Here is a 25,535-nt window from a genome sequence, read left to right as displayed (position 1 = left end):
ACCTGAGCGCAGAGCTGCACAACGACCAGCAGAGGGAGTGTTTCCCCCTGTTTCCTCCCACGCTGATGGCTGAAAATGAACTCCATTAAATGTTCTCCAAACTGTTTGTTGATTTAAGTTGTACCCTGACTTAAGTTCAGAGAGCTGAGGGAAGAAACACATTCCCAGTAACACTAATGGAAGTAATCATCATCAGGGTGCATGAAGAGCCTGATCGGACTGAGTGGAAACACGCTGCTGTCTGCAGGGCATCAGCGTGTGTGTGGTCGAAGACACACACTCGTCCTGTTGTATTTTCAAATACAACAGACTTTTTTCCAAAATCAGACTTTACTGAAGCAGAACAGAAACAATCTGGAGGGAAATCAAAGGACTGAAACTCGTCTTTGTTGTGCTGCGGTCAGAACGTTGACTGTGTATATTCAGTGTTTGCCCATGAAGCCGTTAACCTGGATTCTATTCAACAACGTGTTTTTCAGTATTTTTTCGATATTCCAAATAAACACACATTTAAAGATAATGAACGCTAATAGCCATTAGCAGCCGACTCCAACTATTTCATTAAAGCCCTTATGTGTCGGATTTTTGTCATAAAACCTCTTTGAATAGCAAATCTGCTCTGGAAATCACTTGTCCTGAAACCAAAAGGGAGAAATTTATTTTTGACATTTTTTGCTTTCATGATTACACCCAGTTTTGATTGAGACCTTATTTCAGCCAATCAAATCCTGCAGCTGTGATTATTGTCCTGTCATTACAGTCTGTGGTGACTCCGTGTTCAGTTCATTAACACAACTTCAGTCAGGATCATTTCATGCTGCACAAAGTTCTCGTTACTTAATTTATCTACTGGAAACGTCCCCTGAATGAAAAGCTGAGACTCACTCAGCGATCGCTCCACCGGGAGAGCTGGGCTGAAGTTTCCTTTTTATTTCACTTCCTATGAATGGATTCTGTGTTGTAAAGAAAATGGACCGCGGCTTGTTGCCATGCTGGTCACTATGTTGGCTGCCTGGTAATGCAGCTCCAGAGGTCGTCCTGGATCAGTGTCCAAGCATCCGAACGCCTCCATCCGTTCCCACATGAAGGAGGTGACATCATCAGTGCTGAGTGGAGGCTCTGTGACGATGATGTTTGGTTCTTCCTGAACACGGGGGGGTCCAGCTGGGCCCCTAAATGACACTCAGGCTGCTGTTTATGAATCCAGTGTCTCCACAGAAGGTTCTCCAAAAGGACTGTTCCTCTGTTTGGTTCCACTTATTGCAAGAGTGTCATCAGCAGGACGGCAGCCTCAGATATGACGTCCAGCATAGTGTCAGTGATGGAGGAAATACTCTGGTCTTTTACTTCAGTGGAAGTAGTTCTACAGTGGTAGAAGTTAAAGATCTGCATTCATAATGTTAAAAAACACAGAAGTGCCCAAAGTAAAAGCCCTCATTAAGCACAACAGCCCATTTCAAAATAATGTTTTTTGTAATTATTGATGCATTAATTGTGTGTTCATCACTCTAATGCTGCAGCTGGTAAACGTGTAGCTAAGTTTAATTACTTCATATACTGCAGCACAGTTTGCACATTCCTCCGAGGAGCAATAAAGCTTTATCTGAACGTACATAATTTATTTGTTGATTATATTTGCATTAATAATCTGAATATGCAAAGTAACTCAAGCAATGCAGTAAAATGTTCAATATTTACCTCTGAGATATAGTGGATTACAAGTTGGGTAAAAAGGAAATACTCAAGTAAAGTACAGTACTTGAGTAAATGTACTTTCCACTGCTGATGATCCGGATTGAATCAGGATTCAGGTTGTAGATGCTCTGTGAGGCTGCTCTGTGAGCAAAATGCTAACATCGCTAAGCTAATCTGAGGATGACCAAAGTCTTTAGAATGGAAGAACGATGTTGGACACAGTGCCACCTAGGGTCCGGCTTCATGCTGATGACGTCTCTCTGCTGAATGAATCAGTGAGCGGATCATGAAAAGGCTGAAGAGGGATGATCCTGCCTGAACTCTGACCACCGAGTTATTCTGAGGAATCTGGTTCAGATGATTCATCCACAGAAAACTGCAGTTTGGTTCTAAATGAACTCGTTTCAGACAACCACTGCCGGTTGTACTGAGGGTTGATTCATCGCGTCCGCTTCCTGCCGCTGAAACGGTCGTCTTGGACTGGTCTCCTTTTTATGCACGTCCATGTGAATAAATGAGACAGACGTCATCAACTGGAGACTGTTTATGAGGCATAGAAACAAAAGTGCAGATTCTGTGCAGCTCTGCAGCTCATTAAAACGGCTACACACTGAAAACTGCAGCTGTGAGTGCATTTAAAACATTAACACAATGTGCAATCAGGAAAATGAACTTCAAGTATTCAAGTAAAAGTACCCAAATGTCCCCTTTTCTGAGAAAGATTTTTGAATTTTGTTAAAAATGCTGCATGAGAAGGAAACATGGAAGATTTTTTCAGCATGTCAGCATCACATCACTTCAAACATGGCACCAGAGTTTTAAAGATAAAACAAAAAAAATTAATCAACAATGATTCTGATCATTAAATAGATGTTTAAATCATTTATCAAGCAAAATGCAAAACTGCTGTGTCGTTCCAGCCTCTCAGATCTGACGATTTGCTGCTTTTTGTGTCTTTTATGATTGTAAAAGAAGATTATTAGCAATGCAAATGTTAGATTGATTAATCATGAAATGAGCAATAATCAGGTGAGTGATCGGATGTGGTTCGACCCGCCTGCAGCGGTCTGCAGTCTGTAATCTCGGGAGGTGGAACGTTAAAAGGGAAATGTAAAGACCCGCGTTTGGAGGCGAGCGCGATGATGTCACCTGGAAACAATAAATATTTGCAGGAAGTGAACGCGGTTCATGAACAGCGGTCCGCCGGCCATCTGGCACGCGGGGACGAACCCCGGGGTCCCGCTGCATCGCCGGGCCGGTGGACGCCTGAACTTCTGAAACTACTTGAACATAAAACAGCGTTTCTATGAGCCAGATGTTCCGCGAAGTTCAGACTCTTTCTGTGGTTCTCTTCATCCCTCGGAGGTAAATCTTCTTCTCCACCTGTTGGAAATCTCCTCAGCTGTTGTTGTTGTTTATCTGTCGACCTGGTAAACGTCTCTCTCTCTCTCTATGTCTCCCTCCCTCTCTCTCCCTCTCTCTCTCTGTGTCACAGCTGTGGCTCGGTGGTGATGTCATCTCTCTGGCAGTCGCCATGTTTTTGACAGTGTTTACATGTATCCGTGGCAACAAGCATCCCACATCTGCATCTTTTTCTCTCCACCTCCAAGTGTTGTGTTCATTCACCGCTCTTCTGTTTTCATTCTGATCTGTTGGACTGTTTTGTCTCTGAGTTCCACCTTCATCTGTCTTCTATTCTGTCCTCTAACTTCAGGCCTGGACGCGCCGAGGATACAGACGAACGCTGACAGTCCTGAGAGAAACAAGGGGGATTCTTTGGACCAATTAGACCAAACTGTGAGACCTGTCCACTGATGATCTCTGGGGACCAAAGACAGACCAGAGTCTAAAATTTGGGTCCAGATTCTCACAATGTGACAGCTGTAACAAGTCATCCAAACCAAACAGCAAAGTATGTAGTTTGACGGTGCCGCTTACGAGCTGATGTGATCACCGAAGTCCCGTCAATTCAGATTCACTGTTTACTGTTCAGTGCCGTCGGGACGAGAGTCAGCAGCCGCGAGTCCGAGGCCAACTGCTGGCCTGCTCCCTCCGGGTCGGGAGTGACGCACTGCCTCTAGAGAAGGAGTTCAGGGATAGGTCTTATTCGCGAGTGAGGGGTACGACGGAGGGTGAGGTCGACAGGTGGAGGGGGGCGGTGTCAGCTGACTGTGCTGGAGCTGAGCCTGAAGGCAAAGCTCGACCTACGCACCGGGCCTCGCGTAGTGAGCGAAGGAGGCCTCAGCTGCAGAGACATACCCACATGAATGGTGGGTCCTGGTCTGGACTCAGGGCTCAGAGACGAGGCGAGGAGCTCGGACATCCACGGGGAGTTTGCAGCAGGCGAGGTGGTTTGGATGTCTGATCTGGATGCCTCCTGGACTGGAGGTTTTCCGGGCAGGTCTAGTTTAGTTTATTTGTTTAGCACAAGTTTAGTACAAGTACAAAAACTGTGCAAGGTGGGAACGAGGTGTCCAACTGGGAGGAGACCCCTTGGAGACCCAGACCCAGAATGACATACCCTCTCTGGCCGGGAACAGCTTGGCATCCTCATGGACCTGATCTGGACTAAATGAGTTAGATTATTCACCATTCCAGCTCATATAAAGGAATTCTGTGCAGGAAACATGAAACGATTCCTTTAATTTGCCGTTTGCACGTTCTCTCTTCCTCTCTGTTCGTTTCGATGTCCCTCTGTTTTCCATGGACTCCGGTCAGGACATCTTCTCCTCTCTGCGGGCTCATAAAGTAAAAAAGATGTCGTCTTGTTGTTTTCACATCCTCTCTTCAGCTCCAGTCTTATTCCCTCTGCGGGACTCTTCAGGCGTCTCTCCACCGCTTCCTCCAGCTCTTAACACTTTATCTCTCCGCATCCATCCATCACACCAGTCTTTGTCTCTCTCCACTTGAGGGTGGCTGAGGATATTTTGGACGTTATTCTGGTCCAAATGTCTCTCAGAGTCATTACCGAGGCTTAATCCCTCGATGATGTCATTGCAGGGAGATCGTTGGTCTGTTTTGACGAGGAAATCGCAGAACGAGGCGATCAGTGTAACTGTGTGTGTGTGTGTGTGTGTGGGAAAACATGACTGAGAGGAAGTCATGTGTGGAGATGATTCCTCCTCTGTGTGTGTGTGTGTGTGTGTGTGTGTGTGTGTGTGTGTGTGTGTAATCTAAAGCAGCGAGCTGGTTTCTCTTCACCTCAGCTTTGAGTTTGACTGATTCAGAGAGTTTTGGAGGTTGAGAGTCTTTTCTTTGTTCGTCTCTCTCTCTCTCCTCGACACAACTCTCGCAAATACCAGCACAATTAGTAATTTTCCACGTCTTTAATGCCTGCTGCTGCTGATTGATCACACATGTTTGAGAAACGGACGGTCCTGATGAACAAGTGAAGCTGAAGGAGAAAAAAATGATCATCGCCCTCAACGACCACCATATCTGAAGATAATGATTCATTAGCAGCAAAAACATCCCGTTTGAAAAACTCTTTTCAGAAGCTTTCAACATCCGGTGATTAACAGAAACACAGTGAGTGCTCCACAGTGGTTCTAATGTCCATTAAACTCCATGATACTTCTGTATTGTGAAACCATGAAGTGTCCAATTTCTGCAATTTGCATCAAAAAAATCTGAAAACCCCGACATGACATCCATCCTGAGAAAGTCTTAGATATTGATATCCGGATATTCATCAGGAATAAATGTCCTTAAATCATCTTAGAAATCACAGAAAAAAAGAAGATGCTCCTTATAATCCCAGAACCTGCCGGGGAGCCTTCATGTTTTCAAGTTTTCTTCAGTATCAGAGTAATCCAGTGACAGTACAACCACGGATACACTGCGAACAGGAACTGCTAACCGCTAATTCAGCATTCTATTCAAATGGAGACCATTTACCAAACACAGCAAGTTTAAAACGATGTGAATGAGAGCGGTGGGCAGTGCCTGGATCAGAAAGTAAAGAACTATGACCCTTCAACCAGCCCCCGCTTGAAATCTTATTCATACTGAACGCTGTAGCAGCTAAATGTTAGCTCAGTTACTTTGTGCTGCTGAACACACAGTGATCACTGGTGGGTTATGGTCAGGTTCACGTCCCACACCGGAGTCACAGGATGGGGGTCAGACAAAGACCAGGGTTCACGTCTTGTGTCCTGTCTGTGGTAAGGTTTTGGTCATAGAAGGATCGAGGCTTTGGTTAAATATTTAATGTCTGGAGTCATTACAGACTTCTTAATTATAAAACAAAACCAAAAACTTCCAGGAACCTTCACCAGGTGCTGCCTTTAGGGGCCTCGACACAACAACGACTGGATAACAACGAATCTGAACTTCGGACAGAAAACAAATGAAATACTTGTCAGATATGTTAATTAACATTTCCTCATGATGTGCATTAAATTTCCAACAAAATATACTTGAAAATAAGTCGATATAAGCGAGAGCTCCGCTTAAAGTGCTGCCGTGATTTAATCTTTGATCCAAACTGAAACAGACAAATCGTCATGAATCAGCTCCAATGATCAGCAGTGATCAGCAGTAATCAGCAGTGATCAACAGCGATCAGCAGCGATCAGCAATGACCAGCAGCGATCAGCAGTGATCAGCAGTGATCACCAAGGCTGATCACCGGTGATCAGCAGTGATTCATCAGTGGAGGCCGAACACGTCAAAAAGCTGAAACCTCGATGCTGTAATGCTGCGGATTCATCTGGATCCTGACGGAGCCGCCTGCTCTGTAACAGGCGCTGTTGCTATGTCGCTGTTCATGTTTGTCTAACTTTGAAGCCATCTGTGTTGTCACTAGCGACACACCCTCTCAATGATCATTTAAGGTTCCTGTGAGGGTTGACAGTAGATCTAAAAATCTGGTTTGAGAGGAATCATCCAGGAAACGCAACACTTTTAAAAAAAAGGACGAAGATGAAGTGTTACTGTCCTCCAGGGTTCATCCAGCTGACATGAGGCAGTCTCTAACGCTCACCAAGCTTCAGACAATGAAATAGTCAGAGACAATCAAACCAACTAACACGTCCTCATACGTGAATGACTGAACAGGCCGGCTGAACGAAACAGATCACCACTGGACAGCAGCAGGCGACCTGGTGAACACTGTGACACAGTTTGCTCAGATTGAGTAAAAATAAGTACCTTACTGGTAAATACGTGATGTACGTTCGGCTCGGCGGCCTCCAGGGTGAAAGTCCTGTGTTTGTTTGACTCATTGATGCACATTGATCCATCCCACCGTCTTCCACACGAGGACTTTCTTGGTATTTCTACTACAACACCTGACTTCCTCCTTTGCTCCCGTCATTATTACTGCAGCCACCAGAGGTCGCCTGCTAACAATCTCGCCAGTCAGGACAGAAAACGTGTTTGTTGTGGATTCAGATTGAGACAGATTCAAAGTGAATCAGCCAGCGTCACACATGTTTCTGGCTGCTTCCTCCTCCCGAACGTGCCTCATACAAACAAGTGTCGTCGTGTTCAGGCGTCGGCGCCTGTTGATCCGTGAGTGTAAACAGTTTCACGTCAGGATAAACCAACGCGAAGCATCGGGACGTTTGTTATAGACTCACTTCATAAATACTCGTTTATTTAGCGGATCGGTTCAGACACTCTCTGACTAAGCTGATGTTTACTGTCTGTTCCTGCGACCAAAGGTTTTCCTTTTTGGAGTCACCAGGAACCGTTACTTCTCCTGATGTCGTGTTTCTTATCCTTCATCACTTCATCACTGGATTGATCTTCTACCTTTTAAAGTTTTCTTTATTGCATAAACCTCATGTTGTCTCCTTGTTATCGGCAGATTGTGACTGTTAGGATCTTATTTGTTTAATTTTTGTCTGTTTGTAACAGCAACATACACTTAAATTATCTTGCCTCTTAAATTATTTTGTGCATAACTTTGACAGTTATTTACTGTATATTTTTATTATTTTAATCTTATCTTGGAATGAGTGAGAGTTTTGATATATGCAAGTGCAATGACAATAAAGCTGATTGAAGTTTGTGCTTTTCATTCTACTTGCTGTGTTTGTTGTTTTTAGAATTATTCCTTGACATGAATCTGTTTCTCTTTTCACTCTCTGCTCCCTGAACATTCATCATTTTCGAGTATCACCTGAAGCAGAGATGTTAGGGAGGTTTGGTGGCAGCGGCGGTCGGTGACCCGTCTACGTGGGATGTTTAGGACGAAGTGTTTTTCAGAAGCATTCGATGCTCTCCTTTGGCTTCCACAGAACTGAGAGAGAAGCTCTCGAGCTGCTGACTAATTATGTCGTGGTTTGGATCACGGTGGGAAGATACAAACACAAACACGATGTGGTCAGGAAATGTCAACCTTGGCGTCCCAGAAAGGAGTCCCATATTCTTTTCCACGGAAGAGGAGGATTTGATGCTGCCGTCTTGAGAGTCCCTGAGGATTGCTTTGAATTTCACGGTAGATTTTTAAAGTGTTCGTCAGGGAAATAAAGTCTGCACATATCTCTGCCCTCCTGGCATGAATCCTAATTTGATTCATTAGTTGTCATCTGCAAAATGTTGACGAAAATCTTCCTACAAACTATTTCTAATTGGATTTGCAACCCAGAAACGTTTCACCTTCCTACTGTCCCAAAACCCCCAAATTTCTCCCAACGTACTGATGAAATGTTATTTTCAGAAGTTTTAAATGAAACTGTTGGATTTTTCAAATGTTTTAAATGCTCTAAAACCACAGTTTCATGCTGAGATTTTGATGGGTGACAGATGAAGTAGCTGCAAATGATCCTAAAAGGGCCGAAGTTACAGCTTTATCTGTGTTTACTTCAACTTTAATATCCTAAAATGAATGTTTTTTAACTTGTTAAGAGACTGGAAGCTTCAGTTTATGTCATGGAAACATGAAAGTGGCACTTTGCTCTTAAACCATCATCCAGCGTTCAGCGTCAGTGCACCGTAATGTCATAAAATCCTGCTGTGGTTTACTGGTTGTGGTGCCCAGAGATCTCCTCTGGGACCTGAAGTCAATTTCACAAATCATTTTTTCTGGCGTCTGTGATGGAAATGACAGACTGCTGCGTTTCTGTCCAACATGACCAACATCACTCACTGTCCAGTTATGCTCACTTTTAACGGCTGAGAAATATCTCAGACCACGTTTTTAAACTATCTGTTGTGCATCCTTCAAAAACGGCTTCACTGTTCTGGTTCACAGTTCACGACCCGCTGAGCAGCAAACAGCAGACAGACTCAGCCAGAGACCAGCTGGTGAACATAGTGCAGCATTTAGCAGCTAAAGAGCAGATACTTCCCTCAGGAGCTGGTGGAGACCAAACACAGAGCTAGAAGAATATTGCACATTAATCAGGTGACACAAACGCGACTCTGTCGGATTGATCATGCTGTTCTGCAGCTGCTGGATGTGGAAATTAGCAACTTAAAACTTGATAATATGTCAGAGTTGTGTTCAGAACTTCCCCCAGCTGATCAAAAATACATCTTTGTAGGTTTAGATGCAAAGCTGGTGTGAAGATGTGGTTAGCCTAGCTTAGCACAATGACTGGAAGCAGGGGGAAACAGCTAGCCTGGCTCTGTCCAAAGCTCAGCTGTGAAGTCACTAATTAACAAATTGTGTCTCATTTGTATCTCATATTTACATTTACTGTCAGGCGGCGACCTCTAGTGGACGTAGAAATCATCATGGGAGCAAAGGAGGAAGTCAGCTGACGTAGTGTAAAGAGCAAGAAAGTCCACATAGGAGGAGGCGGGTGGATGAACGGGTCAAACAAACACAGGACTTTCTCCCAGGATGCCGCTGTTCATGTAACATTCGTGACAGAAAGTTTTTAACCGAACAACAATCTTTTCCTAAAACCTGCTTTTGTTGCCTAAACTACGTAGTTTTTGTGTTTAAACCAAATCAAACCGTTTCACAACATTAAACCACGTGATGACAAAGGTCTGGGACTCCCCAACGGTCACATATGACCATTAGGGAGTCATTGGAAATCAACCGATTCAGTCCTCAGTCCTCCTGTTTATGCTAAGCTAAGCTAACCACTTAACACACAGACTTGTATCCATCCAGTACTTGGACAGAAAGCAAATCATTTAATTTCCCAAAATATTGAACTACTCCTTTAACTGCTCTCACGAGTCAAACCTGTGTGTGGAATGAAGGCATTGTGTATTTTATGCCACCTTGATGCCGACCTCGTCTTACTGCTCTACAATATCAGCGCTGTGAATGAAAACGACACTCTGCAGCATGACTTGGAGCGTCGAGTTTTGGCCCTAAAACAACTGTAACAACCCTGAGTTAATTTATTGCAGACCATCTGTGCTGCAAATCCTCTTTGGGGTTTTAAATAAACTCGCTGGACATTTTGAATCAATGTTTGTGGAAGAAATTAATCCTGGAGCTGCTGAATCCTTGCTGAATTTACTGTTTTTCATCTTTTCAGGGGTTTGTTAGAATTTCATGGAAATCGTTACTGTTGTTGTCATGGAAAAGATACAGTGAATTTCATTAACCTGACATTCATTTGAAGATTTTTTCAGAGTTTTCCTTCAATAACTCCACCTGGCGGTTTATTTAAATGCGGCTTTTTGCCATCTGTGATTTGGATTGAGCAGATCCACGTCTTGTTTTCATACGTTTCACCTTTTCTTACAACCTAATGCACAGAGCTTCAGTTTGAGGCCTCAGAGGCAGAGCTCTGGTCGTTTCATCTGAAGGTCAAAGGTCAGACTGTTTTGTTTTTATTCTTCTCAGACAGTGTGAGGTTGTTTTATGATGCTGCAGACCTTTTTTAAAAACTCTCCGAGGATCTTGAGTAAGTTTCAGGAACAGTTTTTACATTCTTCCGTCCTCTCAACACGACCGAGCGTGAAGATTCTGACCTCAGACCAGCTGTCAGACTCCTGAATGCCGGGACAGCGACGACTCTGAGAGGAAACTGTTGGCTGTTTTGGTGTCGAGCCACGACTGTCAACAAATACACGAATTATTTCGAGAAATACGTGCGTGTTTATCTATGTTTTGCCTCTCAGCAGTTCTACACACTGTGAGTATAAGCACTATCTATCTTCTCCTGTTTTTTGGAGTTTACAACTCTATCCTCGTTTTCCTTTGTTGAATCAACATGACAAAGCATAGACAACACGGTCTGGGAGCCCATTAAGGGTCCCTGCTTTGAGTCCAGCTTCGTACCTTTGTTGCATGCCATTGCTAATGTGGATGCAAAGTGGAACTGAAAATGGTTTGACTGAAACACTTCATGCTGTGTGAGTCCACTACACGTATGAAAAGAGACTTTATCCAGAATCAAACCTCTAACAGCTGCTGAGCACGTGCACATTGTCTCAGGTTTGTACCTGGCTGGTGAAGGTGATGTGGTAGGTCTCATACTGGACGGGAGGCGGAGTCCAGACCAGAGTGACAGACGTCTCTGTGATGTCCCGAGTGGTCAACTGAGAAACACCTGACATGACTGCAGAGAGAGAGACAGACAGACAGACAGACAGACAGAGAGAGGGGGAGACAGACAGACAGTTCCTGACAGTTATTTACTCAAATCACTCGTAAAACAATGTCCACTTTCTGCTTGTCCATTTTAATCTTCGGCCTACTTCCTAGAGATGGATTTATGGCTCTTTGAGGGGAGCCGGATCTTGGTGAGCCGTTCCTTTCAAAGGGCCGTTCAAAAAACTGGCTCATTTGGCTCATTTTTATATTCATTAAGTTTTAAGAAGGCAGTCTGGCCTTAACTCGTTTCATCCTGGAAATAACCACTGGGAGGAATGAGTTTAGATATCCCACCAATATGAGTTTAAATTATTCTGAAATATTTATTATAACGTAATTTGACATGTGTGGATTAGATTTTAAAGTCTGATCTGGATTAATTGTAAATATTCCACAGGGTGGCGCCACATCACTCTGCTTTGACCGTGCTTTGTTTTTTTTGGGTTACTGGCGCACTCACGTGAAGGCAGCGTGCACAAGGTGGCGTGATGCTAGGCAGCGCTCCTCCCCATGTAACCAGGAAAAAAAAAAAGAACGGTTCCCAGCTGCGACTCGGTTCCCGTCGTTCATGTTAACGAGCCGTTCAAAAGAACCAGTTCGTTCGTGAACGTCACAACACTACTACTTCCACATCCACACAGAGCAACGTGATCATCCTGTGGGAGTCGCGTTTGCGTTCACCTGATGGATGTATATTCGCTCTTCTTTTAGCTCTGCTTTGGTCTCCACCAACTCCTGACAAGTTTCAAATTTGTTATATTTCAAAGACATTCAGCTGCCTTTTCCTGATCTGAGTCCAGGCTGCTGTGGCTCCCACATCATCAACCTGGATGTAACCCAGTAATGACAAAAACATCTTCACCACACAGAAACACAAGTAATCAGTTGAAGACAAACATGATTAAAAATCCATGTTGGTTTTTTGGGAGTTTTCTGAGGAGGAGCAGGATGAATTTAGGTACCTCAGACTCATAATGTCCCGGTTTGTGAAATCCTGGCTAGGGCCTTGACTGGAGGCCTCTGTTGGGTTACTGTGGGTCACAGTCTATAGTATATTCAGGAAATAAAGCAAAGAAGAAGAAGAAGCAATGTCACTATTTAAACTAAAACATCTGTTTCCATCAGTCTCTGTCACATCTTTACTTCTTCGATACGATAACATTTCAGCTCTGCCTATCCCTGTCCAACTCGTCAGACTAACTCCTGCTCTTCCATTGGTTGCAGCTTCTCCATTCTAACTCACTCATTGGCTCATCTAAAGTCTATGCAAACAGCAAGATAAAATATGCTTTGCCTTAATCAGCCTGTGTATTCAGATATGCTGCAGAACATGGCACGGTTTTCTCCTTCGTGGCTCTTTCTCCTTCTCGTGTGATTGATGCGGTGGAACAAATGAAGCGGCAGGCATTCACCTGTGCTGCTGCTGAGTTTTGCTGAAATTGAGACGTCCACCGTATGAAAACCTTTGGCTTCAGCCTCGATCGGTCGTTGCTCACTGGCGCCACAACAATGAAAAGAACTGTTCTATCAGAGCTGCTGCTCGAAAATGAAACAGTTCAGACGGAGAAGATGTTTTTGTCATTAAGGATCACATCCAGGTTCATGATACGGCAGCCACAGCGGCCCGGGTTCAGATCAGGAAGAGCTGGCTGAATATCTCTGAGATCTCCGTAAAAAGACAAGAATGAAACGAATCTGAAAGACATTTCCACAAGGAGCTGGTGGAGACCAAACCAGAGCTAAAAGGAGCTGGGTTAACCCCCACATGCTGCTCTGTGCCTGCAGGATTAATAAATAATTAGATGCTTGTTAACATTACGTTTACATGATCATATGTCGCTGGTTGGACGACAAATTCAGATTCTTCTCTAAAGCAACAACTGTTTCAGCAGTTTAATATAATTTACTTATAAAACATGATGAAATGTTCTGTAAGTTTTGTACGTAAAATCTGAATCTGCAATGAAACCAGTAACTAAAGATGTCGGATGAATGTAGTGGCGTTAAACAAATGTTACTCGTGTGATTTGCATTGATGTGTATGTGTGTGTCAAGACTATTTATTATGCATGTATTTTAAGTACTCAGGTCTTGTGATAATCTTTTTGCTCAGTTACGTTTGTTGTAGAGCACAAACCTGGTTTGTTCTGTATAAATCCGACTGATCTGAGCTTGCCCTGAGTACATTCCACCGCTGGTTATTTGCTTGTTGTAGTGTTATTCTGCCTCCAAGCATGCAGCATGAAAAATGCTAATGACAATGTACCAGAAGTCCCAGATGAAGCCTCGATATTTAGTCCAAAAAAAAAAAAAAAAAACAGCAAATGCTCTAATTTGAAAAGCTGGAAACAACGAATGTTTTGTTCTCACACAGCTTCATGATGTTTTATAAAGAAATTTCATGATGGGAAACATTCATTTTCTGTCACGTTCCATCTACATTTCATATACATCAGCCTTTACTGCAGTTCACTAAACCACATGCTGAGACAAGCGACTCTCTGCCAACACGAAGCTCTCAGCCTGGCACGGCTGATGCAGAACTGCACACGGTGAAGGCACACTCGATAATAATTCACAGATTTGTTTTACTGCACAACCTGCTCATAAAATTAGTGCTGAAAAATTCACTGTTCGGTGGATCGCTGAGAGCCTGACGTGATGCTTCCCGTTACCAATTACCAAATCCAACATGCATTTCACATACGAACTGAGAGGAGAAGGACGCAGGCCCGTGGCTGACGACCACACACGCAACAAAAAAAGACAGAAGAAAAAAAGAAAATGTTTTACCATATCAGCAAAATGCACTTAAAGTATGAAAGCACAAGTACTCAGTAAAATGTTCCTGTCACTGTGTCACTATTATACATGATGTTTCAGAAAAACAGCCTGTTTTCAGCTTTGTGACGATGCATTTTCAGCTGATCCAAGAGGCTTTTAAACAGTTTATTCAGCTGAAGAAGACATGAAGGAAAACTTCATCCTTCAGTTTATCACAAACATTCAACATCAACACATCTGGAGATACGAGCTTTTAGCTGGACAGGAAGGGTGTGAAGGACTGTAATCTGAAAAGTAACTAGTACCTAAGCTGTCAGACAAATAAAATAAAAGGAACAATATTTACCTGTGACATGTAGTGGAGTTCATGTATAAAGCTGCATGAAATGGGAATACTCAAGTAAAGTACAAGTACCTCAACTTTGTACTTAAAGTTGCCATATTAAGCTTTTACAGTACTTGAGTAAATATACTTAGTTACATTCCATCACCGGTAGCAACCACTGTGGACAGTGAGGTGATATTCTTTAAATAGACACATTAGTACTATAAGCTAAATGCTAATGTCAGGATGCTAGCATGCTCACAACAACAATACTGGTGTTTAGCGGATTTAATGTTCACTATGTTCACCATCTGACCTCGAGATTTATTAATTAGCACTAAACACAAACACTAAACACTTTTTGCAGATCTATCTATCTATCTATCTATCTATCTATCTATCTATCTATCTATCTATCTATCTATCTATCTTCACAACTGTTATTACAATTTATCTTGAGGGGAACATGAATGTCTGAGATTTCAGACATGTGACAATCCATCCTCTTTTGCCAATAACAGATCAACAGACAACACTGACTATTTTCACCAGACTTTCAGACCTTTGCAATTTTACCGACAAAAATTCACAGTTTCTAAAATCTTGACTATGGAGGCCTGTAACTGGGGGTGTAATGCTGCAACACTTCTGGATCTACAGAATTATCAGCAAATAAAAAAGAAGAGGAAGAAGAAGCTGAAGCAGCGCCACAAACTAAACTACAAAATGTGACAGCAATAGCACATTTTCATAAATTCAAAATGTGCATAAAAGCAGGTGGAGGGACGTACTCAACAGTTGCTGCTAGCCACTTATCTCACGTTCTCTCCCTGTCACATGGGGCTTCAGATTGTGGGACTTCCCTCCTTTTGCTCCAATCAGAGGTCAGTTACATTTGGGAAAACACTTCACGCTCACACATGTGTTTGTCCAGTTTCAGCCTTCAGGCTGCACAGAAAGCCATTACACAGCAGTCAGAGGGGTTTTATGGGCAGCCGTTCTGGATCCTGCTGCTCTGTTAATGAAACAGCTCGAATCAGTGCAGCTTGAACCCGCTCCAAACAGACGAGCTAATATGCTAACGTAGCCTGGCAACAACAACGACAACAACAAAAAACAACAAAACGCTCTGAAGAGGCGAGCAACACGACTCACTCTGCAAATCATGATGCATGAGTGTGTGTCCGGGAAGAAATGGTCAGATAATTAAGATGGGAATGCAGGTGTTAAATGAGTCAAGACAAACACTCAACATGAGTGACATGTTCAGTTCACTTTCATAGCAAAACATTTCCAAAGACTGTAAAACATTTGATCAACTACATCCTCCCAGAAATGACAAACTGTCTGCTTTCGTGCGTGAGACCCATTACGTTATTATGTGAAAAGATATTACACTAAAGCAAAGCATCTGGGATATGCAAGATCCGCTTACATACCTCACATGTAAAGTGTTCTCCCTGATGTTAGAAACCACAAATCCACACGGGGAAAAACAAAGCCAAACTCGCTGGAAAGGGATATTTAAACATGGCCACTGTGGAGGAAATGTGTGATTTTATAGGCTTTTTGCGTATTTCTTGCCACAAAAAGATTGTTCCCATGTGATCTGTGATGAAGCAGCAGATGTTAGTAAGTAAAAAATAAGTAAGTAAACAGTTGATAAGTAGGTTAAGTTATATATTACTTCCCTAGAGCAGGCATAACTGAGTGGTTTGCAATAAAAAGTAAAATCAACAGACATGAATGCTAAAAACTATTCAAAGGCATGGCTGAACAAATGTGTCCTGGGGGACATTTTAAAGGTGCTCGTGGTATTTTAGTTTTAGGCCTGGATCAAGCTGCAACCAAGAAGTCCTAAACAGTGGGCTGCAGTGACTTAAGGCAAGTGGGAAGGGAGTTAGAGTAGTCTAGCTGGGTGGGTTCATGGGTACCCACAACAGGAAAAAACAGGTGAATAAGCACACTACATGTCGGTCAATGCGGATAGAGGTTGAATTTAACAGATAATGAGTCATGGCTTTCCTTCGCCTTGAAGACAACTGTAATGAGGGCATGAAAACAAACTTCACATTGTACTGCATGACATTAACTTTTTTAGATTTGAGGCAGTTACGTAAAATTGTTGGAAACTGTTGGAAATTTTGGGGCTAAAATGAGATGTAGAATTGGATATCATCTGCATAGAAGTGATACATTACACCAGAAAACCTCTTGTCCGGCCAAGCTGAAACATATTCAAGGCAAACAGAAGGGGGCCGAGAATATAGCCTTGCATTACACCACAGGACAGTCTCACAGATGAGGAGGAATCATGAGCTTTATAGTACAAATTCTACACACCTAATTTGGCTGTTCAAGAGCACAAAGTCCACCTGCTGATTTGCCTGTTGTTGCACCTTTCTAATGTATGTAACAATGCTAACTCACCACTATGGCAGTGTATGTTGATAAACCATTGATCCAGATGTTTTTGAATGTTGTTGTTTTGTCTTCGTATTATATAAGCTTATAAAACTTACTTATACTATTAATATAAAACTTCATGTTATCTGCTCACAAGTAAGCATATAATAAAAAAACAAAAAAAAAGGGACTCGGAATAGAACCTCGTGGCACACCACAAAGCAGACTTAAAGATGACAATGCTCCATTAGCATTTGGCCACAGAAAAGCATAAAGTACAGATAATAAATCACCCTTTGAATGATTAGCCTGTTAATGATTGTACTGTAGGGCTACCTTTTGGTATAGTAAAACATCAGCAGATACTTTACTTTTAGGCTTCAGATGAAAACAGTCCATTTTGCTTTCTGGGACAAAGAGTTTCTCTGTAGGACTAGGCCACATAAAGACTACATCCTTGATGGAAAGGCTGTTTGAACTTCATCTAGCATTTCATTGCTTGTGAGAGTTGACTCCATGTGCAAGAATGCAAAACGCATTGGGTATTGCATTAGCCAGACCACATTTGGTGACCACACACGTATATCCACCTAGCAAGTTGAAAGTAACCGACTCCACCTGTTGACAAGCCCACCAGCCCAGCCTGACAAATCACAAATTATCACAAGGTGGCCCCAATCCAGCTGTCACATGTTAATACCAGGTGTAAATGGGGATGACCGCTACATGACTCTCCTTAGCAGACTCGGTTTAATGAATACTCTCTAATTTGTTGGGTTTAACTCACCGGTATCACAGTTGGGTCCAGTCATCCCCTCCTCACACTGGCTGCAGTCTGGTCCGGTGAAGCCACGCCGGCAGACACACCTCCCTTTGACGCACCGTCCTTTGTTGTTGCAGTTATTGGGACAGCCTTTAGAGGCGCAGTCCGGCCCGGCGAAGCCCACGTCGCAAACGCACTTCCCATTCACGCATTTCCCACGGTTGCTGCAATTGTTCGGACAAGCTTTTTCAGAGCAGTCTGCACCGGTGAATCCATCATTGCAAACACACTGTCCGTTAACACAGCGCCCCCTGTTGTTGCAGTTTTCCGGGCAGGAGTTCTCTGAGCAGTCGTCACCGGTAAAGCCGCTGTCACAGACACATTGACCATTTACACACCTGCCGCGGTCGTAACAGTCATTAGGGCATGTTCTTTCTAAGCAGTCCGGGCCGCTGAATCCATCATCACAAACACACTCTCCATTTATGCAGCGCCCCCTGTTGTTGCAGTTTCCAGGACAGGCAACCTCAGAGCAGTCCGCTCCAGTGAAGCCGCTGTCACACACACATTTACCATTCACACACCTGCCACGGTTGTTGCAGTTATCAGGACAGGCCCTTTTAGAGCAATCTGGTCCGGCGAATCCAGGATTACAGACACACTGTCCATTGATGCAGCGCCCCCTCTTGTTGCAGTTTCCTGGGCATGAATTCTCAGAGCAGTCCGCACCGGTGAAGCCGCTGTCACACACACATTTACCGTTTACACACTTTCCACGGTCATTGCAGTTGTTAGGACATGCCCTCTTTGAGCAGTCCGGGCCGGTGAATCCAGGATTGCACACACACTGTCCGTTGACACAGCGCCCCTTGTTGTTGCAATTTCCAGGACACATTTCATCAGAGCAGCTGGGACCTGTGAAGCCGCCGTCGCACACACATCTGCCGTTCACACACCTGCCCCGGTTGTTGCAGTTGTCGGGGCAGCCTCTCTGCGAGCAGTCGGGGCCGGTGAAACCAGGATCGCACGCACACTGTCCGTTCACACACCTTCCGTTGTCGTTGCAGTTTCCGGGACAGTCGGATTCACTGCAGTCTGGTCCTCTAAAACCAGGGAAGCAGACACACTTGCCGTCCACGCAGCGCCCTTGATCACTGCACTCATTGGGACACTCGTCGGTCTCTGGTTTGATGGAGCAACCTGCACCTGAAGCAGAGGCAAGGAGAAAGAGCGCAGAGAGACAGATGGTTAAAAGAGGCGACGCAGAGACACCACCAACCAGCTGATCTGCCACCGTGCAGCACTTCAGCTTGTTTTCTTAACGAGAAAATGTCATATTTGGGATTTATTTGTTGATTCTTTTGAGGCTTTTTCCATGTTCGCCATTTTTCAGCTCAACCCAAACTGGATGAACAGATGATAAAAAGACGTAGCAAAGAGCAACAAACATATTCCTGCTCCATAAAACTGTTTCTAATATTTCACCTCTTCAGGCTTGTGAAAATGACAGCTGTCAAACAGAATGAGATGGGTACAATCTTGCTTGAAGACTCATAGAAATATACAGTATAGCCTTTGACGAGGGGTCATGAGTAAATAAATATGGATCATTTTAAAAGTTTAAAAAGCACCAAGAACTGCAGAGTATGTTATACTCTAGTGTTATACCGAACAACAGCCTGATGATTTAGCTTCTAGCCGGAAAAGTAGTGGAGCTAAAAATGAGAAGTTCATCCTGAGGGTGGAGCTCAGGACAAGTCGAGGTGGTTAACATCTGAGGACCTTTAGAACCATAATAAATGAGGTGGCCATCTCACTGCAGACTCAAGTGGACTGATGGACTGACCACCACCCTCAGGTCGCCCCTCTATCAGATCAGTGATGGAAGCTTTGCTTTGTTGCAGTACAGTAATGGAAGTTCACATCCTGAATGAGTCAGAACAGAATACTCCACATTCATCATCCTGCTTTAGCATTTGAGGGGTGGGATGGTGGGAGGTGGAGGTCTAATCCGCTCTAATTAGACTGTAACGCACTAATTATCCCCCTGTGTGTGTTTGTGTTGTTGAGAGGAGGGCGGAGGGGAGCTGCAGTGGACTGGAGGAGGTCCAGACTGAGATCACACTGGGCAGAGAGCTGAGGACACACACACACACACACACACACACACACACACACACACACACACACAGTGCAGAGTTAGCTCATGCTTTGAGCTCTGCCAGTGTATAGTGTGATCAGACCTGAGGTCAGCTCTGACGAGGACGTGAATGATTGACTGAATCTCACATGAGTCTGTCACACACGATTTAACTGACAGCACAGACATTTATTCACTGTAACTGAGTACATTTACTCAAATACTGAGCAGGAGGAAATGGTCATTTGCATCTTGTGTATATGAACTGTACCTCGGCCTCCACTGCGATCATTCGATGACTGTACGATGACTGTTGTGTTTGATTTTGATGTAGTTTTGTTGTTGGATTGAATGTTTTTGTGCCGTCATGTGACGCATTTTCAGAGAAATCTGACATTGAAGTGACATCAAATTTAATAGAAAACACAAACAGCTTTAACTCAACCAGCTACAGAATTAAAATGACTGCTGGGGAGTAATGAGCACATTTACTAAGCTATTTTACTCAAAGTACAATTTAACTTGAGGCGCTATCTTAGACTTTTGCTGCCCCTTACAGTTCCAACAGCCCGCCGCAGGCCGGAGGAGGAGGTCTCGCGGTTTATTGTTCTTCTGTCCATCGACACAAACTCTCCGTTCACGTTTATACTCGTATTAAACACCGTTAGAAAGTTGAGCTTCATGTGAATCGATTGAGGTGAGTCATTTCATGATACAATCACAGCAATCAAACAACAGTTAAAAAATAATTAACCCAACATTGAGGCAACTCACTGATTCTGTCTCTCAGTGATCCACAGATCAATAACTCTCAGACAAACGTGATAATAATCTACAAAAAGATGTCTTTTCCTTTCAAATAAGCAGGCGATGTGTTTGTCTTCCGCTTGTCTTCCCAACAGTATATACAAGTACTGCTTAATCAGATGCACTGCTCTACTTTAGTGACTACAGATGACGGAGGGTGGGAGTTCATTCTTCTTCTTCTTTTTTGTTTTTGTTCTTTGTCGTTGTTGATTGGGTGTATCTTCGTTTTAAAAGAAAAAAGAGCGAATGAACAGTGTAAGACAGAAAAAAAATCAAAGATCTAAACACTTGATTAATTTGTCATCTGTTGGCTAACTGTGTGTGTGTGTGTGTGTTCGTTTCGCAGGATGAGTCAGAGGCAGAACAGTGAAGTAATATGAACTCATAGGACTGGCTGAGACAGACGCGTTCGGACACATTGTGACTGAATGAATGTGTCTCCGGCTGTAATGAAGAGCTACAGCTCGACGAGATGAAAGATGAGATGTGAGGAGAAATTTATGAACTGTAAATCAGAGTCAGGTCCACCATGTTCTGATTTATTATTTCACAATTACTAATCTGAGGAAACTTGACTGCTTCACATGCACGCAGTTCACATGGAGTCACAACAGGGAGCAGCCAGTCCTGTTAATGTGAGGGGGGCTGTGCCTTGCTCAATGGTAGCTCGGCAGTAGGTGTTAGAGTTTGTGTTCATTTCTTAAAGTCTCCTCCTGTTTTACATCCCACAATGAAATACTTGATTATGAGCTGGCAACTTTTCCTCTAGCGCCACCATCAGGACATAACTGTAAGTCGTAAGAAAGCATCAAATGAGCAGGAGGGCGTCCCTGGAGGAGTCCATGGGCCTGAGAGGTTTAGCTAAAATTGCTTAAAAACATCTTTATTGATAATGAGGCACATTGCACCAACAGTCAGCAGCCATGCTAACAGCACAGCAGTGCTTTTAGCTAAATGCTAATGTTTAGCAGGTATAATGTTTAACATGTTCTCCATCAGAGTTTATCATGTGTTAGCATGCTAGCATTTGCTAATTTGCACCCAGTACAGCTGAGGCTGATGGTAATGTTATGTAACCAAAGTATTGGACAAATTAAACATTTGACCTGATGGCGGCGCTGTTTGAACAGTCAGAGGATCGTAGTATTAATCCTGAGGGGAACATGAATCTCTAAACCAACTTTCATGACCGTCCATCCAGCCAACGGTTGCTGAGGTTACTCTGAGACATAAATGTGATCAAACTACAGACAAGCTGAAAAGCAGGAAGCAGATTCAGTTCAGTGTTCGTTCATCACATGTTGAGCAGCAGAGAAACAACACAAAACTCCAGATGTGTCATTTCGGACTGGACTGACCGTACGTGCGATTCCAGACTGGCGTCTCCTGGTTTCGTATGTGATGTTGCACGAGGAGACGTGTATTTGTGTTTGTTGTCATGGTGCAGCACATGGCTAACAGTGGTCAGGATGACTGTGGTCAGCTTTAAAAACATTGACTGCAACCATTCTTTCACACGTACGAGTGGTTGAGATAACTTTGGGTGGTTTTGGAGTCAAACTTGGGTTCAGGATGGAGACATTAATGTCTTAAATGTTTATTTTTTCGAAGCTACTTAGTTCTTGTTTTTTAAGGGGCCCCTAAAACACAATGAAACACGCAGATTAACATTATTTCCTCATTCTCTATGAGACTGGCTTATATTTACCTTCTGTTTTGTCCTGATAGCTGCATCTCGCAGTGCTTCCCCGTGTGATCAGGCAATGGTCGACATACCAGAAATGACTTGAGGTTTATTTTATTTAAAACATCAACATGTTGAGACAGACTTCGCTTTGAGTGCTTTTAGGGTTCATTTATTTGCCTGTTAAGACTTTACTGGAAAGCCTTTAAGAAGGCATGATTATCTTTATATTGAAGCGATTAACTTTGGATTTATATGATGGAAAATCACGGAGCCCCCGAGGGTCCCCAGACCTCCTTTTGGTTCTCACTGGTCTGGACAAACGTAATGAAGATTAAAGCTCTTAAAAACGGATTTTCTCAATCAGCTTCTTAGAGTGAACACACGCGTTTTCTGAGTTGGAACAGTTTTGCTTATTTCAGATTACAGATGTCTGTATTTGAGTTGGGGAAACATGATGTCATGTGTGTACAGCACATGGGTCCATTTCTGAGGGTTAAACTCATTAATATAAAGAAAACATAAGGATCTTTTTTCTGGGCTTGAAACCTAAATTTTGGCCAACCCTTTGGCCACTTGAGGGCAACAGAAACAAGACGTGAGTGTTGAGGTGAGTCTGTGTCACCTGATGAATGTTGGTTATTATTGTCTCTCTTTTAGCTCTGGTTTTGGTCTCCTCCAGCTCCTGAGGGAAATATCTGCTAAATGCTGCTCCGGACGGACGAACAACGAGCTGAAACTCAGCGTAAAGACACACCGTAACTCGAGCATTGTCTCATTATTGTCTCTGCTGATCTAAAAATGTCAGCTGCAGCCACTTCAGCTCTGCCTGCCGTTTGTTCAGTCACGAATCACTGACACTACCTTTGCTCTCCTTGGAGGTGCAGCAGCCTCCCTCGGCTCCTCCACATTTCTCCCTGAGGGCCGACACCTCCCTCTCCAGCCTCTCCAGACGCTCCCGCAGGGCAGCGAATTCCGTCTCGCAGCCACAAGACCCGGATCCTGCACCCGAATCTGCCGGAACCAGTTTGATCTTGTGGGTCAGGATCAGAGGGGAACCGGGAGTCAGGTCGATTTCTTTCCCTGAGAAATACAGAGAGGAACAGGCTGAATTAAGACGAGGAGGACTCTGACCGACAGTGATGAAGGTGAAAGAAAAACAATGTTTTCCGACAGTGTCAGACAAAGTTAAATGAGGATGATTTATAAAATGAATGCGAGTTCAGTGCCAGATGTTTTAGTTCTGTTGAGATCTTCAGTGCAGGTTTTTACCTCCCAGCCTGACATCAGATGAATCACCCTGAGTGGCGCAGCCCTCCGAGATCACCACCTGCAACAATGACAACGGGTGAAGTCAACTCAGCATCTCACTGGTTTACTTGCTGCACTCAAATCCTGGCCTTCATCGACTCGCTGTCAAAGTCCACGTTGCATGACAGAATATTAAATTATATCAGATTCATATATCAGTGCATGCAGCCAAAAACTGCAAGAATCAAACATCAAATACGCTGCAAAACTGCTTCGAGAGCTGCATTTAGAGACAACACGTCACAGAGAGCCCCTCTAAAGAACAAACACAGCTGATGTTTCACCATGACCCAGCATGCACTGCGTGCAGAGCGGCAGGGATAATGCATGTAGGCAGAGACTGTGAGAGGAGGAGAGTAACATCTTTCATCACATGAGTTGGAGGAAGAAACGATGCAGGATGTAAATAAAGGGACAGAAACTCCACTGATGGTTGTTGTTGGACTGAACCTTCTTTAACATGAGAGACAGAAAAGATAAAATAATACTATAATATTAATAATTCCACCATAAAACTGATTCTTATGACTGTTTGCCATCTATGTTGAAGCAAATCAAAACTCATTGTGTAAACTGAGGTATCTGGTTCCAGTGAAGGAACCAGTCCTAAAGGGTCGGGGTGGCCACTGTTCAAAGGCAGTTTTTCACTGTCCAGCATCACTGATGGAGTTCTGGACCTGCACCTAAACCTGCACCCAACCGTGATTCACAGCGGACTGACGGAGTCACTGCTAAAAGCTAAAATCTCAAAGACCCGGACCTGTTTGCTCCTGATCCTGAATCTGGCAGCCTTCAGCTGCTATCATCTCATAATCAGCTAATAAATTGTGATTATTGATTAAGCTGCCAGCAGTATATAAAGTCATTAAATGAACTTCCACATGAATGCAGCAGTGACATCACATTTATCATTCTGAAATGGGCCATAACGAGTACTTTTACTTTTTTTTAGTGTATTTTGATGCTAATACTTCTGTGCTTTACTTAACTTAAACTTAAATGGGTTTTTTTTTGTCTGTGAGGAGGAGGAGAAGGTTCAGCTTCGTCTTCTTGGGGGAAATATTTTCATATATTTTCAGATGGATGTTAAAGTGGAGGGTGTTTCCATCATTCCAGCAAATAACCTGTGGGTCATTTCTACACGTATCATCTCTCACCCAACCAACCAATAACTCACCTTGATGGAGTCCTGCTTGGCGTCCCTCGGCGTCCTTTGACCTCTGACCTGTAACTCCTGCGAGGTTGACGGGGTCAGGAGGGCCGGGGCAGCCAGGAGGAGGACGAGGAGGGGGCAGGGGATGAAGGCGAACATCACTGGGGTCGAACCAGGGAAGTTTCTCCTCGGGTTGTTTGGGAAAAAGAGGGGAGGGAAAGCCGCTCAGGAAATCTGAGCTGATTGAAGCAGCTTGTTCGCTCGATCGTTTCCAAGATGTTTTAAAAGATGAGCAGCAGGTCAAAGAGATCTCCGCCAGCCGCCGTCGCTTCGATTCAGACTCAGTTTTTCTTCCCACCTCTGCTTTGTTCTCCAGGGATTTTCCTCCTGGAACGAAGACAGAAACACACATTTAAACCCACTGTAAAGTTTCCTTAATTAGCAGAAATGGGGCCATTAGCTGTTTATGGGCCAGTCAGCGTAGCGTGTCAGCCAGTAAACCACAATGGAAACAGTAACTTGGTCCGACGGAGTAATTTGTTACCCTGCAGCCAGTTTTCTAACTGTCGTACCACCTCACATGATGGTGGCACATGGATCCGACTGAAGGCTGCTTCTTTACATTATTTCTTACACTGTAATTGGTTAATCTGTCTCGAATGGATCCTCGTGTTTTACTGGGCTGGCTACGTTCGGCCTTGCTGGCCCTGATTGGTTCGGAATTTGCTCGCAGAGCTTCCAGCAATGGACAGAACTAATCCTGACTACGGGAATGTGTCTCATTATCTTTATCATTTGGTCTTCATCCAGAGATCCGGAGCGTTTGAGGACTCTGAGGCTGAAATGACTTCAGCGAGTGTTCGTGTTGTCCTGCTAATGAGAAAGCTGTGAAATCAACGTTAGGACAAAGCAGTGCTGGAAGATCTTTTACCCAAGCAACAGTAATACCACAG

General features: G+C 43.7%; 1 protein-coding gene across 1 annotated transcript in view; it reads right to left on the bottom strand.

Moving 5' to 3' along the window:
• LOC121619983 (tenascin) overlaps positions 1–24,860 on the bottom strand; it is a 41,638-nt gene extending 16,778 nt beyond the window's left edge. The window contains exons 1-7 of the mRNA XM_041955919.1: positions 24,607–24,860; positions 23,391–23,448; positions 22,983–23,201; positions 18,290–18,693; positions 18,014–18,199; positions 17,512–17,827; positions 11,059–11,174 (exon numbers count right to left, since the gene is read on the bottom strand). Of these exons, the coding sequence (XP_041811853.1) occupies positions 11,059–11,174; positions 17,512–17,827; positions 18,014–18,199; positions 18,290–18,693; positions 22,983–23,201; positions 23,391–23,448; positions 24,607–24,741 (1,434 nt within the window). The 5' untranslated portion in view covers positions 24,742–24,860. The remainder of the gene's footprint in view (positions 1–11,058; positions 11,175–17,511; positions 17,828–18,013; positions 18,200–18,289; positions 18,694–22,982; positions 23,202–23,390; positions 23,449–24,606) is intronic.
• Between the last annotated feature and the right edge of the window lie 675 nt (positions 24,861–25,535).

Source organism: Chelmon rostratus, chromosome 16, assembly GCF_017976325.1.
Source record: "Chelmon rostratus isolate fCheRos1 chromosome 16, fCheRos1.pri, whole genome shotgun sequence".
NCBI classification, from domain to species: domain Eukaryota; kingdom Metazoa; phylum Chordata; class Actinopteri; order Chaetodontiformes; family Chaetodontidae; genus Chelmon; species Chelmon rostratus.
The sequence above is the reverse complement of the archived record's forward strand: the minus strand, read 5'-3'. Positions and strand labels throughout refer to the sequence as shown.